General features: G+C 37.5%; 1 protein-coding gene across 2 annotated transcripts in view; it reads left to right on the top strand.

Annotated features, from left to right (window-relative positions):
* HOOK3 (hook microtubule tethering protein 3) overlaps window positions 1-15,388 on the top strand; it is a 97,873-nt gene that overhangs the window by 69,792 nt on the left and 12,693 nt on the right. For both annotated transcript variants that reach the window (XM_034647667.1, XM_034647668.1), the window contains exons 14-16: window positions 958-1,027; window positions 3,444-3,584; window positions 13,201-13,288. In XM_034647667.1, coding sequence (XP_034503558.1) covers window positions 958-1,027; window positions 3,444-3,584; window positions 13,201-13,288 — 299 coding nt within the window. The remainder of the gene's footprint in view (window positions 1-957; window positions 1,028-3,443; window positions 3,585-13,200; window positions 13,289-15,388) is intronic.

Raw genomic sequence — 15,388 nt, 5'->3', positions numbered from 1 at the left:
CCAAAGAAGATGTACAAATGGCAAAAAAAAAAAAAAGCACATGAACAGGTGCTCAATATCAATGTCATTAGAGAAATGCAAATCAACCACAATGAGATGGTTCACATCCATTTGGAATAGATTATTACCAAAAAGAAAGAGAAAGGAAAGTAATTCTTGGGTGGCATGTGGAGAAATTGGAACCCTGCTGGTAGGAATGCAAAATGAGGAGCCATTGGTGGAAAGAGTTTGGTGGTTCCTCAACAAGTTAAATATAAAATTACCACATGATCCAGCAATTTCCTTCCAAAGTAAATATCTGAAAGAATTCAAAGCAATGACTCAAGCAGATACTGGTTTACCAATGTTCATCGCAGCATTATTCACAGTAGCCAAAAGATGGAAACAACCTAAATGTTCCTCAGCAGATGAACAGATCAAACAAATGTACGTATATGTATTTGTATACATCTGCATATCCAATGGAATATTATTTGGCCATGAAAAGGAAAGAAGTCCTGATAAATTCTGCAACATGTTTGAGTTTTCAAAACATTATGCTAAATGAAGTAATCCAGACACAAAAGGGTACATACTGGTATGATTCCACTTATATGAGGTATCTAGAATGGGCAAATTCATTGAGACAGACAGAAAGTAGGATAAAGGTTATGAGGGGCTAAGGAAGAAGAGTTATTGTTTAATGGTTATTAATTTATGTTTTGGGGTGAGGAGTTTTGGAAATAGGTAGTGGTGATGGTTCCACAGCATAGTGAATGGAGCTACTGCCACTCAGTTACACACTTCACAACTGTTAAAGTGATGATAATATAAGGCAACTGTGACATGGTCTTTTACTTGACTAAAACAAAGACTTTAAATGTTAAAATTAATGCTTAAAGTGGGGTTTCATATAGAAACTAAAGGAAATCAATGTACTCTCTCTTAAACCTGGCAACCATGTTTATATAATTGTAGGGTTAATGCCTCTGGGAAGTCAAGAATCTTCAGATAGTCTGGCAGCAGAGATCGTTACGCCTGAAATCAGGTAAGGAGATCATGAAATTCAGTCGTACTGCACAGTATTCCTGGAGGAAACTTACTCCTCTGCAATATAAAGATCAGTTTCTTATTCATTGTTACTAACACTTTCAGCATGAACTCAGTATTTAATGTCCATGTCTGCAGCATTTTAGAAGCTTTCTTTAGTTGGCCCAAGAGACTCAATTTTCCCACTTCAGTAGGACAATATTTCACACATTCACAGCAAACTAATATATTTGTGATTGGGTATCTTTACCAGACATTTAGCAGTGAAACCACTTGGCTTAAAGACAAAGGTTATTCCTAGCCAACAGCCTGCAAAATTAGTCACTAAGATTTATTTATTAACTACATGAAATGGTCTGGGAAAGATGTAGTAGACAGAAATATCTCTCCATCTCTACTACTCTTCCCTCAATATTACCTTACATTCTTTAGTCATAGTGTTTTTAAAATTCCATTTATTTCACTATATACCTGGCTTGATATGTAAGAATGAAAAATTAGGGGAGAGGCACCAACTGTCCAGCAGAAGGAGAATGATTAATACTGAATATTGCTTTTACCTTCTTTGGGACTATTTGCCCCCTTTTAAAATTGACACTGGCCTTGACTCTTCATAACATCTTTTAGGGGTATTTAATGAAATCATGGTTGTATAAGAGTTTTATGAACTCTGAAAGTTACCATAGGCATTCAGTCACTTGTTGAATAAATGGCGACAATATTAATTTATTGTTGTTGGCATTTATTTAAGGAGGACAAACAAAAGGAGTATAATGCAGCACCAACACCGGAAGCATCTTGTATACCTTTTACTTTTCTGCCATCTGATGTGGTACTTTATTATTGGACCAAAAATATTTGTAGAATGAATGAACGTTTTTTATTTATGAATGCTTCTAAGCACATGGCTATACCAGAAAAATAAAAAAAAAATTTGGGGGGTGCCTGGGTGGCTCAGTCGGTTAAGCGTCTGACTCTTGATTTCAGCTTAGGTCATGATCTCAGGGTCATGAGATCGAGCCGGGTGTCGGGCTCTGTGCTGGGTGTGGAGTCTGCTTAAGATTTTCTCTGTCTCCCTCTTCCCTTCCTCCCACTCATGCATGCATGCCCACTCTCTCTCATCTATAAGTAAATAAAGAAATAAAAATTTTTAAAAACAATTTTTAAGGAAGCTTTAAGGTTATGCAGTTGGATTTTTAAACCTGAGGAAGAGAAAAATGATAAAGATTCAACAAATAAAATGGCTTTTTTGAGTATGACTCAATACAAATTCAAATATACTGTTTCCGGAAGAGCTATCAAGAAAATGAAATGGTAAAAGAAATGAACTATAACATTGTATTAGTTGAAGGTGTACAACATGATGATTTCATATATGTCTATATTGTGAAATGATCACTGCAATGAGTTTACCACCGCACATAATTGCATTTTTTTTCCTTGTGGTGGTACAACTTTTCTTTGTGCAGTTTGGCAGAATGTGGATATTGTCTACAAATATCCACAAAATTACTTTTCTAGAAATTAATCCTAAGGAAATAACCAATAAAACTATTATTAACACGTTAAAGCTCAAAATTGGTAACAATCAAATTCTGAATAATTGGGTATTGATTAAATAAGTAACAATTCATCTATATTGTTTAACATGTCATTTAAAGCATTATATTATCATTAATGTACAATATTTAATGATATGAAAAGATTATGAAAAAGTGTAAATAGCAGATGCAGCTCTAATAGAGCTTATTAGCAAGAAAACAATTTAACATATTTATAGGAATGGGCGGAATGCATATCTTGAAGGCATTCTTCATTGAATATTATATCTTGACACTGATTAGTGGTTCAAGAGTGTAGCATTAGATGGGGCGCCTGGGTGGCACAGCGGTTAAGCGTCTGCCTTCGGCTCAGGGCGTGATCCCAGTGTTCTGGAATCGAGCCCCGCATCAGGCTCCCCTGCTGGGAGCCTGCTTCTTCCTCTCCCACTCCCCCTGCTTGTGTTCCCTCTCTCGCTGGCTCTCTCTCTGTCAAATAAATAAATAAAATCTTTAAAAAAAAAAAAAAGTGTAGCATTAGAGATCATGTTTTTTGATGAGAACCAAGAAACAAATATATAAATGCATTCATAGCTTAAACATTTAAACCAAAAAGGAAATAAAATTTTGAAATATCATTCATTACAAATCATGATATTTGAAGATGCTGTTATCTTCAGATTATCCATTCTGAAAAGAAAGTACTAAACACCTGAAATGTAATGTCTTAGCAAGTTACAAGAGCTAAATTCTTTGCAGGTATTTTGTTTTTTCATTTCTTTTCTCTGTGTGAAATCTGTAATTGTGCATAGCTGGATTTTGATAATGATATTGTATTGATGTGCCGCATTATCAGTTTTTCTTTTGCTCATTCAGGGAGAAACTTATTCGCCTTCAGCATGAGAATAAGATGTTAAAAATTAACCAAGAGGGTTCAGACAATGAAAAAATTGCCTTATTGCAGAGTCTTCTGGATGATGCAAATCTACGCAAGAGTGAACTGGAGACAGAGAATAGGTAGGAATGTATACAGATGGCATTTAGACACAGGTTTTCTCTGTTTTCCTTGGTTTTGATTCCCTTAAACAAAGATTTGAGTTGTATTTTGAATATTGATAATGTGTTATTCCATTTCATTTTAAGAGGACTTTAATCCATTTTCCTACTTACGGACAGACTTGCAGAAAAGTATTGTGCCGCTTTACAACAGCATTTCCCTCTTTATTTCTTCAAGCAGAATGGTATCAGGCCCCTTCCCTTTTCCCTCTCTAATTAGTAATTAAAACTAGAATATTGAAAAAGAATCTGATCATTAATTCAGTCTTTCACAACAATTTCAGCTGTATGCATTACCAGATTAATAAGTTGACCCTGTTTTTATAAGCTAATATGTTAAAGGATCAGTTGATGTGAGAAAAATAGGATCCATTATAACTGAATTGACAGGAACTTAAAAAAAAAAAAAACATTTCTTGTGAGCCTTAAATTATGTCATTCATCTTAAAAGCAATTCAATTATGAGAATTTAGAATCTGCAAATGAAACAAGAAAAACACTTTTCTGCTTATAAGTTTTCAGTATATTGAATTATGCAGTCATTCAAAGCTACTTGAAGGCAGTAGCTTACTTTGGAAAGGATTACTTTTATATTTTGTTATGACAATCTTTTGGTTCTTTCCCGTTTTGGAAATGTTTCTTAGATACCAAACATAGGATGTCTTTTCCTTTCCTTAGTGCAGTGATGTACTGTCATTTTTGAGGGATTAGACATTTTTATTAATGATTTCATATTTTACCTGATATTACAGATTCTTTGTTTATTATGCCTGATTGATTTGGCACTTCCCAGGTGTGAGTCAGTCTTGTGAATCAACATTGTTATGACAATTTTACATGGCCTGCCCTTCTTGGCATTTCAGTTTTTAAAGTTGCTGAGGTAGGATCAGCAAACAGTATAAATACCAGGGTGATTATTAGAGCACAATTAAGCATAAACAGAAGGAGATCAACTCTTAGAACATAGAGAATGAATACTTTTTAAAAATACTTAGAAAAAGTTTAAAATGAAAAGGGGAGAAAAGGGAATTGCAGAAAGCAGCTGGCAATCACGCAGTCCCGTGGTGAGAGCACCCTCTGTTCAACTCCATCATCCTTTGCCTCTAGGCTATAGTTTAACCATCTTACAGGAAGGCCTTCTCTGTACCCTAATTTTTTTCAGTAAATCAACACCCACAACTTCCTTTATAATGCTTCGCATTGTTTCTCACAGGCTTTACAGTTATTGGTCTTCTCTCATCAGAAGCAAAACAACTACTTGTCATTTGTACAGCACTTGTGTTGTCGATGATGGATACCTCCCAAGTCCCGATGGCATTTACAGCTATTTACAGCTTAGTACTGTGTTTCTTTTTTTTTTTAATCATTTTATTTTATTTTTTCATCATGATCAGTGTACTTTTTAATCCCAGTCCCTTCTTTCCCACATCCCCACACCCACCTCCTTCTGATAACCATCAGTGTGTTCTTTATAGTTAAGAGTCTGTTTCTTGGTTTGACTCTTTTTTTTTCTTTCCTTTGCTTATTTGTTTTGTTTCTTAAATTCCACATATGAATGAAATCTTATATAGTGTTTGTCTTTCTCTGGCTGACTTATATCACTTAACATTATACTCTCTAGGTCTCTCATGTTATTGCAAATGGCAAGACTTCATTCTTTTTTATGACTGATATTCCACTTATATATACCACCTCTTCTTTATCTGTTCACCTATCAGTGAGCATTTGGCTTCTTCCATAGTTTGGCTGTTGTAAATAATGCTGCAGTAAACACTGGGGTGCATGTATCCTGTTGAATTCGTGTTTTTGTATTTTAGGGTAAATAACCAGTAGTGGATCGTAGAGTGGCTTTCAACTTTTTGAGGAACCTCTGCGCTGTTTTCCACAGTGGCTGCACCAGTTTGCATTCCCACCAGCAGTACAGGAGGGTTCCTTTCTCTCCATAGCCTCATCAACACTTGTTTCCCGTGTCTTTGATTTTAGCCATTCTGACAGGTGTGAGGTGCTATCTCATTGTAGTGTTGATCTGCATTTCCCTAATGATGAGTAATGTTGAGCATCTTGTCATGTGTCTCTTGGCCATCTGGATGTCTTGGTTGGAGAAATGTCTGTTCATGGGGCACCTGGGTGGCTCAGTCAGTTAAGCGTCAAACTTCCTCTTGGGTCATGATCTCAGGGACCTGGGATTGAGCCCCATGTCGGGCACACTGCTGAGCAGGGAGTCTGCTTGTCTCCCTCTCTCTCTCTCTCTCTCTCTCTCTCCCCCCCCTTTGCCCCTCCCCCCACTCATGCTCACCTGCTCATTCTCTCAAATCAATAAATAAAATCTTAAATGTCTGTTCGTGTCTTCTGGCCTTTTTTTAATTGAATTTTTTGGTTTTTGGTTGTTGAGTTCTGTATGTTTTTTATATCTTTTGGATACTAACTCCTTATCAGATGTGTCCTTTGAAAATATCTTCTCCCGGGGCGCCTGGGTGGCACAGTCGTTGGGCATCTGCCTTCGGCTCAGGGCGTGATCCCGGCGTTCTGGGATCGAGTCCCACATCAGGCTCCTCCGCTATGAGCCTGCTTCTTCCTCTCCCACTCCCCCTGCTTGTGTTCCCTCTCTCGCTGGCTGCTCTCTTTCTGTCAAATAAATAAATAAAATCTTTAAAATATATATATATATCTTCTCCCACTGCATAGGTTACCTTTTAGTTTTGTTGATCGTTTGCTTTGCTATGCAGAAACTTTTTATTTTGATGTAGTCCCAATAATTTGTTTTTGCTTTTGTTTCCCTACTTCAGGAGTCATATCTAGAAAAATGTGATGGCTGATGTCAGAGAGATTACTGCCTGCACTCTCTTTAAGGATTTTTATGGTTTTAGGTCTCACATATTTCATCTATTCTGAGTTTATTTTTGTGTATGGTATATGCTTGATCTGTCCATTAATGTAAGTGGGTGTTTAAGTCCCCTACTATTATCGTATTACTGTAGATTAGTTCATGTTTGTTATTAACTGTTTTATGTATTTGGGTGCTCCCATATTGGGTGCATAAATTTTTAAATTGTTATATCCTCTTGTTGGATTGTCCCCTTATATAGCGTCCTTCTTTGTCTCTTGTAACAGTCTTTTTATTGTAGTTGTTGTTTTTAAAGATTTTATTATTTGAGGGGCGCCTGGGTGGCTCGGTCGATTAAGTGTCTGCCTTCAGCTCAGGTTATGATCCCAGGGTTCTGGGATCAGGCTCCCTACTCAGCAGGGTGCCTGCTTCTCCCTCTCCCTGCTTGTTCTCTCTCTCTCTCTCTCTCAGATAAAGATTTTATTTATTTGCAAGAGCAAAGAAAGCACAAGTCGGGGAGAGGGACAGGAGAAGCAGGAGAAGCAGACTCCCTGTGGAACAGGCAGCCCAGTGTGGGGCTCAAGCCCAGGACCCGGAGACCATGACCTGAGCGAAGGCAGATGCCCAAACAACTGAGCCAGCCAGGCACCCCTAACAGTCTTCATTTTAAAGTCTGCTTTGTCCATTATAAGTATTGCTACCCTGGCTTTCTTTTGACAACTATTTGCATGGTAGATGTTTCTGCATCCCCACACTTTGAATCTGCAAGTGTTTTTAGATCTGAAATGAGTCTCCTGTAGGCAGCATATAGATGGGTCTGTTTTTCTATCTACTGTCACCCTGTGTATTTTAATTGGAGCATTTAGTCCATTTACATTCAATGTAATTATTGATAGATATGTATTTATTGCTGTTTATTTATTGTTGTTACTTGTTTTGTTCTTTTCTAGTTTTTCTGTGATACTAAGTTAAATGAAGTTTAAACCCATTTTTTTACTCCTCTCCCCACCCCATGTTTTAGGCCTATGGTGTCATATTTTACATTCTTTCCTTTTGTGAATCCCTTGGGTGAATTTCACAGAAATATTTATTTTTACTACTTTCATGGTTTTTACTTTTCATACTCCCTTATGGCCTTTCCTTTCCACTCAGAGTCCCCTTTCATGTTTCTTGTAGAGCTGGTTTAGTGGTCATGAATTCTTTAGTTTTTGTTTGTCTGAGACACTATCTCTCCTTCTATTCTGAATGATAACCTTGTGGGATAGAGTATTCTTGGCTACAGATTTTTCCCTCTCAGCACTTGGAATATCATGCCACCCCTTCTGTTGTGCGAGGTTTCTCCTGAGAAATCTGCCAATAGCTTTATGGGGCCCTTGTATGTAACTGTTTTCTTTTCTCTTAATTCTTTAAAAAAATTTTTTTAATCCCTACTTCTGCCATCTTATATGTCTCAGTATGGACATTTTTGGTTTGAATGGGGAGGGGGGTCCTCTGTGCCTCCTGGATCTGATTATCTGTTACCTTCCCCAGATTGGGGAAGTTTTCAGCTATTATTTCTTCAAATAAATTTTCTGCCCCCTTATCGCTCTCTTCTTCTGAGATCCCTATCATGCAGGTGTTATTACCTTTGAACATTTGCTTAACTTTCTTTCCTCTCCTTTGCTTATCTTGGTTACTTCCCATTGCTCTTTCAGGTCATTAATTCATCCCTCTGCTTCGTCTGGCCTGCTATTTATTCCATCAAGTGTATTTTAAATTTCATTTAGTATGTACTTCATCTCTGATTGGTTCCTTTTTAATGCTGTGTGAACGATCTCACTGATGTCCTCCATTCTTTTCTCAAGTCCAGTGAGTATCTTTATGATCGTTACCTTATATTCCCTGTCAGGCGTGTTACATACATCCATTTCACTTTGGCCTCTTGCTGTGGTTTGGTCCTTTTCTTGCATTTGGCACATATTTCTGCGCCTCCTCTTATGCTCTGTGTCTGTTTCTGTTAGGAAAGTCAGCTACTTCTCTTGCTCTTAATGATAACAGCCTGATGAAGAAGACGCCCTGTAGTGCAGTGTCGCCTGTTCCCCAGGGCCTGGCACTTCAGGGAGTGTGTCCTACTTGTGTGCTCTGCTGAATCTTGACCTCTTTGTCCATCATTCCAGTTGTCTATAGAGGCTCTCTTTGTCTATCGTGGGTAGTGTTTGGTCCCCAACAGGGGTGGGGAGTGTTTTAACAAGGTGTGCAAAGGTGTGCTTGCGAAATGAGATCTGCCCCACAAATGAGACCAGAGATCCCACAAAACACACAGATTGGGAGATGTGATGCTGGCAGTGTTTGCGCCAGTCTTCTGGTGGGGGGCGGGCTGCAGCACTTGGCCTAAGGGGAGTGTGACTGGGAAGGGCAGAACCATGGGGTAGTGCTTGCTGCAAAGACGTTAGGTAGGAGTGATGGCTGTGTGTTTATGCTGGGGGGCAGTGAAATGGCATCTGCCAGTTCCTTTATTCCCGGAAGGGTCTCTGCATGATCCCTGTTTCTCTGGGCCACGTCTGCCCTCGGCATTTTTCAAGCTGCTGTTTCTGTGCTGTTTCTACACTGCTGTTGGTCATGCTCTCTCTTTAGGGGTTGGGGCACTGCTTCCTTTTGCAGTCAGGGCTCTACCAGAGCCAAGCTCACCAGTTTTTTTAAATTCCAGGCTTTAAGTCCTGCTGGTTTTAAGAACTCAAGAAATTCACTTTCAGAGTCAAATATTACAAAGATCCGTCCTCCCTGTTCAGGACTCCCTGATATGAATGTGTGTGTTCTGCCCTTCTCCATGCCACTGGCTCCCTCACCACTGTGGGCAGTCATGGTCTGTTTCACTCCCAGACCTTGACTTTGCCCTTCCTACCTTTTTCAATGGGACCTCTTCCCTACCTTTAGTTGTGAAGTTTGTTCTGCCAGTCTTTAAGTCGTTTCCTGGGTTTTTTACATTCATGTGAGTGTTCTCTAGTTGTAGCTGTGGGACATGGCAAGCTTAGGGTCCTCCTACTCTGCCATCTTCCTGGCAGATGTAATTTCTTGAATTACAGTACTGATTGATAACTTCCCTTCAAAGTATGACCGTCTCTAACCTAGAACAATAATAATAATAGCAGCTAATGTTTATTAAGCTTTTGTTTGTTCCAAACATTATGTTATTTCATTTTAAATATGTGGTCTTATCTTTATTAAAGTTTTACAGGTGAGGGAATTTGGGCTCAGACCCAGGCTACCTGAATTCAAAGCCTCTACCTAATCCATACCTTTTTTGTTTTTAAGGTTTTTATTTTTGAACCATCTCTACACCGAGCATGGGGCTTGAACTAAATCCAAGCGTAAGAGCCACATGCTCTACCAGCTGAACTAGCCAAGTGCCCCATTCGTATCCTCTTTCTTGTCCATTTATCTGTTGCCATGTTGGCAAAACATTTTTTTCTGTCTTCCCCTCATGGAATGCTTTTTCCCTTAAGTGAATTACTCTGAGTTTGTTCTTACTGAGTTTAATAAGTTTGTTCTTACCGAGTTGTCTCTAACTTAACCTCTTACTAGTTCCACTGAATCTTTTAACTTAAATGCAATTTGTTCACCACCAGTATATTGCCTGTCAGAAGGAAAAGTTTGTAGTAAACCTCCAAAGTCCTTTCCAATTAGTTTTCCCAGTAAGTTGGCATTTTTTAAATCTGTAATAGCTGCTGAGCCTCACTCAGGGAGCTTTGTCAGAGTATACATGACCTTGTTCCTTTTCGACTCAGAGTTTAGTATGATTTCAAGCTCACCCTCTTTCTATACCCCCCTGACAATTATATTTAAGTAGACTTTACTTAAAATGTTAACTAACTAAACTTCTGAAGGGGGAGAAAATAGGTAGAGGCAATTCACATTTATAGAGTGCCTATTACATACAGGTACTCTGCTGGACACTCTGTATATTATCTTACTCTTCTAAACAACACCATGAAGTAGGTATTATAATGCTTATTTATTTCGATTTTTTTTAAGTTTGCATTTTTTGAAAAAAGATGAGCTCATTTTTTTTCATTTATATTTGTATAGTTTCATACCTGTGTGTGTGCATGTGTGTGTGTATACTTCACACTTTAACAATTATATTGCTTTAATTTTTTGTCTTTTCCCCCTCACTAGATATGTGAGTTGTTTTCAAATACTTAAAAGGAACATCTTGATATGGATTTATTACTTATTATGTTAATTACCAAGGTTTACAGTATTTCTTTACTAAATAATTTCAAAAATGGCCAAGATGGATAGTTGAAATACTCTAAAAGTTTGAAATGTATTTTCGTATTTCTGAAAAGATTGAACAAAGTTACAGGGTCTGGTGATGTATTTATGTATCTCCCCATCTTGAATATGGATTTCCAGATAGTTCCTTCACTATTTAAAAAGCACCCAAATTTTCTATTCCTTGATTTGAAAAACTTCAGTTATTATTATAGATTTGATTGAATTTTTACTGTGATTTTCAATAATTACAGAACTTGGAGCATTTATGGTAAGAATTTCTTACAATTTATTTAATTAAAAAATTGCTTATTGAATTTTCTGGCTGTTTGGATTCTAAAAATTCATTGCCTTGTTCTGTCCTTAATTCAAGGTAGTCTTGCTTCTACCATTTCACTAATGTGTTTCCTACTAAAATAACCAGTATCTTTTAAATGGCTAATCCAGTGGGAGCTTTCAAGACTTTATCTTTCCTCATGTCTATTGTATTCAGTGTTGTTGATCATTTTCCCCTTCCTTAAACTTATTTTTTAATTTTGGTTAAAATTTCTTATGTTTCTCCTAATTCTCTTCAGGGTCAAGTTTCTCTTTCTACCCTGTGGTTGGTGACTGGCCATGGACAATCTTTGTTCCTCTTTTCCACTCTTCTTCACATTCTTCCTAGTTAGTATTATTTTTGTTCATGGCTTCAGTTAACTCTAAATGGCTCTCACATCTATGTTTTCAATTCAGACTTCTCATTGTGCTTCACATGCAAAGATCTGTTTGACATATCTCTAGGCACTGCATTTTCAATAAATACAAAATAAGTTTCTCTTCCCTTCTCAACATGTTTCTCCTGTATTCTCTTTCTCAGTAAATGTTTTTGAGTAGCTCAAACCAAAATCCTACATATTAATTCTTATTCCTTGTATTCTTTTGCCCTTTAAATCATTTCATCCTTGTTACCTCCTCTTTTAGGCATATTCAGTAATAATTGTGGTAACCTCCTCCTGATCTTCATGGCTTCACTTTGACCTTTTTAATAACATCTTCCTCTCTCAAACCAATGTGATCTGTCTGGAATGTTGTCTGATTAAGTTTCACCCTTCTTGCAGTCCTTTAGGGTGATTGCCCAAGACCTAGGGAACCAAGTTGCTGTACTGAATGTTACATCATAATACCTTAGAGAATTAATGAGCTCCAGAATCAGCATTGTTGTTGTTGTTGTTGTTGTTTTATTTGACAGAGAGAGAGACAGCCAGCGAGAGAGGGAACACAAGCAGGGGGAGTGGGAGAGGAAGAAGCAGGCTCATAGCAGAAGAGCCTGATGTGGGGCTCATCCCAGAATGCCAGGATCACGCCCTGAGCCGAAGGCAGACGCTTAACCGCTGTGCCACCCAGGCGCCCCTAGAATCAGCATTGTTTTAAAGGCTGGGGTTATTCCAATTTCAGTCAGATTTTAGGCCAGATTATAAGATAAGTTCTAAATACTTGCACACTTCTTGCAAGGTTGTACCCAACATCTCCTCTTCTCTGGTTTCATCTCTAGCCATTCTTTCCCTTATAATTTAGTTTTTAGACATACCATTCTTAAAGAATTTGTTACTATTTATTTATTTTTAATTTTAAGTAGGCTCCACGCCCAACATGGAGCTTGAACTCACAACCCTGAAATAAAGAGTCACATGCTTTACTGACTGAGCCAGCTAGGCGCCCCCTTTGTTAAATTTTTTTTTTTTTTTAGGTAGGCTCTAGACATGTCATTCTTTTTTTTTTTTTTTAAAGATTTTTTATTTATTTGACAGAGATAGAGACAGCCAGCGAGAGAGGGAACACAAGCAGGGGGAGTGGGAGAGGAAGAAGCAGGCTCATAGCGGAAGAGCCTGATGTGGGGCTCGATCCCACAACACCGGGATCACGCCCTGAGCCAAAGGCAGACGCTTAACTGCTGTGCCACAGAGGCACCCCTAGACATGTCATTCTTAAACTCACTACACCCTCTCATTTTCTGTGTGCTTTGGACATGGTGAATACTCTGTCTTAAATCTGCTCTCCACCCTTAATCACTTAAGTATTTTATTTCTTGTTCTAGTCTCAGTTCAGTCAAGCCTAACTCCTCCACACAATAGGATAAAGTTTTTGCTGTTTCAGGCAGTCATTCCTTTTTGGTACCTCTGTGTGCTGTGTGGAAGTATTTATCTTGTATTTTAACATTTTGTTTCCCCACTAAAGTCCTTGAGTATAGGGATCTTTAAGCACCTTGCTGAGCCTACATAGTGCCTGACACATAGTTTGGATAAGCATGTATTGATGTGAACTTCAGATAATTAGATATGTATAAGTATACTTGTGCATAGAAATTTCAGGTGAAACAAAAAATAACCAGAACAGTGAGATGTACTACTATCTTAACATGAGGGTTTGTTTTGTTAATTATACTGTCTACCAATATGACAACCTAGGGAGAACATAGAAGTAACTCTAAACTTCTAAAATTAATATGCATTTGATTTCTAGGCTGGTGAATCAGAGACTTCTGGAAGTACAGTCACAAGTTGAAGAATTGCAAAAATCTTTACAGGATCAAGGCTCAAAAGCAGAAGATGTAAGTTTTAATATGTACCAACCGGTAGTTTCACAATGTTAAGAAAAGCTATAAGTTTTGTTTTTTATTTGATTGTCTCTATCAGAATAATTTATAATTATATTGGTTATAGAAAAGAAGCAATATTTTCCTTTTACTAACATTCCTTATGAAAAGGACCAGGCAGTACTTCATTGTACTGATTGGAATCAATCTGCTGGGAATTAGAAGTTTATTTGTAGTTATTAACTAAGGAATTAATTGAGGCATTGTAGGGTTTCTTTGTTTGTTTGTTTTAGGAAGTGGGGAAGCTAGGATTTTTTAAAGTTTTTATTTATTTAAGTTCCTCTACACCCGTCGTGGGGCTCAAACTCCTGACCCTGAGATCAAGAGTCTCATGTTCTTCTGACTGAGCCAGCTGGGCTCCCTGAGGCTTTGTGTTATGAACGTATTTATCTCAGTATTCAGAGTTCAGGGTTTTTCCCTCTGGCCAACAACAACAAAAATGCTGGTAGAAATTTAGCGTGTTCAAGTAGAAATTTTCTATGTGTAATTGATATTTTTAAAAATCATGCTATGATATTTTAAAAATAACGATCTCTGAATTTCTGAATCCCTCTTGCTACCCCAACCATGCCCCACTCAAATATAAGTTCATGGACCTTTTTATACTCTGCATATCTGTCATAGCCTTGCCTGCTTGACTGGCATGCTCACATTAGAATACAGTAAATGTGTTGAGCCAGAACTAGATGGACTTTCAACTTCTCAAGCTCACTGTCTAAGTTATCACAGTGCTTATATAGCACATAGTAGTCAGTCTCTGATGAAAGTGTAAATAAATTTTGCAAATCCTTTCCATTTAATAAGCAATGGAACTAGCCACTAGAATGTTCAAAAATATTGTAAAGGAAGGGGGACCTTATTTTAGTGACCAATCTTTGCTTCGGACAGTTGGTTCTTTTTTATTGTTGCTAGTGTAATTTGCTATAAACTCTGACCTTTGAGTATAAACCTCTACATAGTTGCTTTCATTGATAGTTTTTGGAGAATCGTCAAAACTATAGATACATCATTTCTATCCAGTCTTATTAATGTAAGAGAGTATGAAAACAAAAGGAACCAATGAAGGGGTATTAAATCAGTATATTACTTAAAACCGGCGAATTTAGATCTAAAAAGCTCTCATTGACCTAATTTTATGAGTTTCATAAAATATGTCTATTTTATATTGGCAGTATGCTCTTTCTAAGATCACTCGTTTTTGGTTTATCCTTTAATTAATGTATGGGTAGTCCGTGTTAGTTTCCCAAATTGATTCCTAGTTCCTAAAATGGTCACCAACATCTAAACAACCTTATTCCCTTATTAAGATAGAACTAGTTTGAAATGTCATGATTTACTTTTTAAACATGTTTTTAGTCCAGAATGCTAAGCCAGAAAGAGATGAAGCAAAACTAACATTAGTATATTAAAATATTAATAAGGCTAACTAAGACTATCTTAGAGATGAACCTAAGTGATTTCTTCAGTGAAATCGCTTGGTCTCTAAAACTTGGAGGAGACTTTTTGTTGATTTGTTATGGGAGAAAGGGAAGGGGCATGTGATACATAGGAAATAAGAATGGCGGAGCGTCAGTGTCAGCCCTGCCTTAGCATTATAGCAACAGCCACCATATTTACTTGAGTCTCTTACTTGTGTTAGAACATACAGAAGTTTATTCTGGAAAAAATAATTTTGCGTAGCCTGATTTAGGTATCACTGTGGTAATCAAATCTAATTAAATATGCTGTGCACCATTACTTAAAGTGCACATACTCCAGAAGTGAGATGCCAGCCCTTAAAGTACTATTTGCATAAGTTAGTCAATTTGTTTGCCCAGATGTTAAAGAGAGGTGTTGCTCTAAATTCTTAGATATTCCCTTAGAATTCTTTTATATGTATAGAAGATTCAGATAGGAACTTTCCTTATCGTGATATGCCTCAAATCCAGCAAATGCTTGATGTTTTCGTCTTCTCTTTCACTAACCTCTAGTGCTGCATCTCAGGAATATCAGGTAGTATGTAGAACAGCCTGCCAGATGGAACTGGTCCTCTTTGAAGAACAGCATGATTTCTGC

This window comes from Ailuropoda melanoleuca, chromosome 18, assembly GCF_002007445.2.
Source record: "Ailuropoda melanoleuca isolate Jingjing chromosome 18, ASM200744v2, whole genome shotgun sequence".
Taxonomy (NCBI): domain Eukaryota; kingdom Metazoa; phylum Chordata; class Mammalia; order Carnivora; family Ursidae; genus Ailuropoda; species Ailuropoda melanoleuca.
Note: the sequence above shows the minus strand (reverse complement) of the source record. Positions and strands in the feature narration are given on the sequence as shown.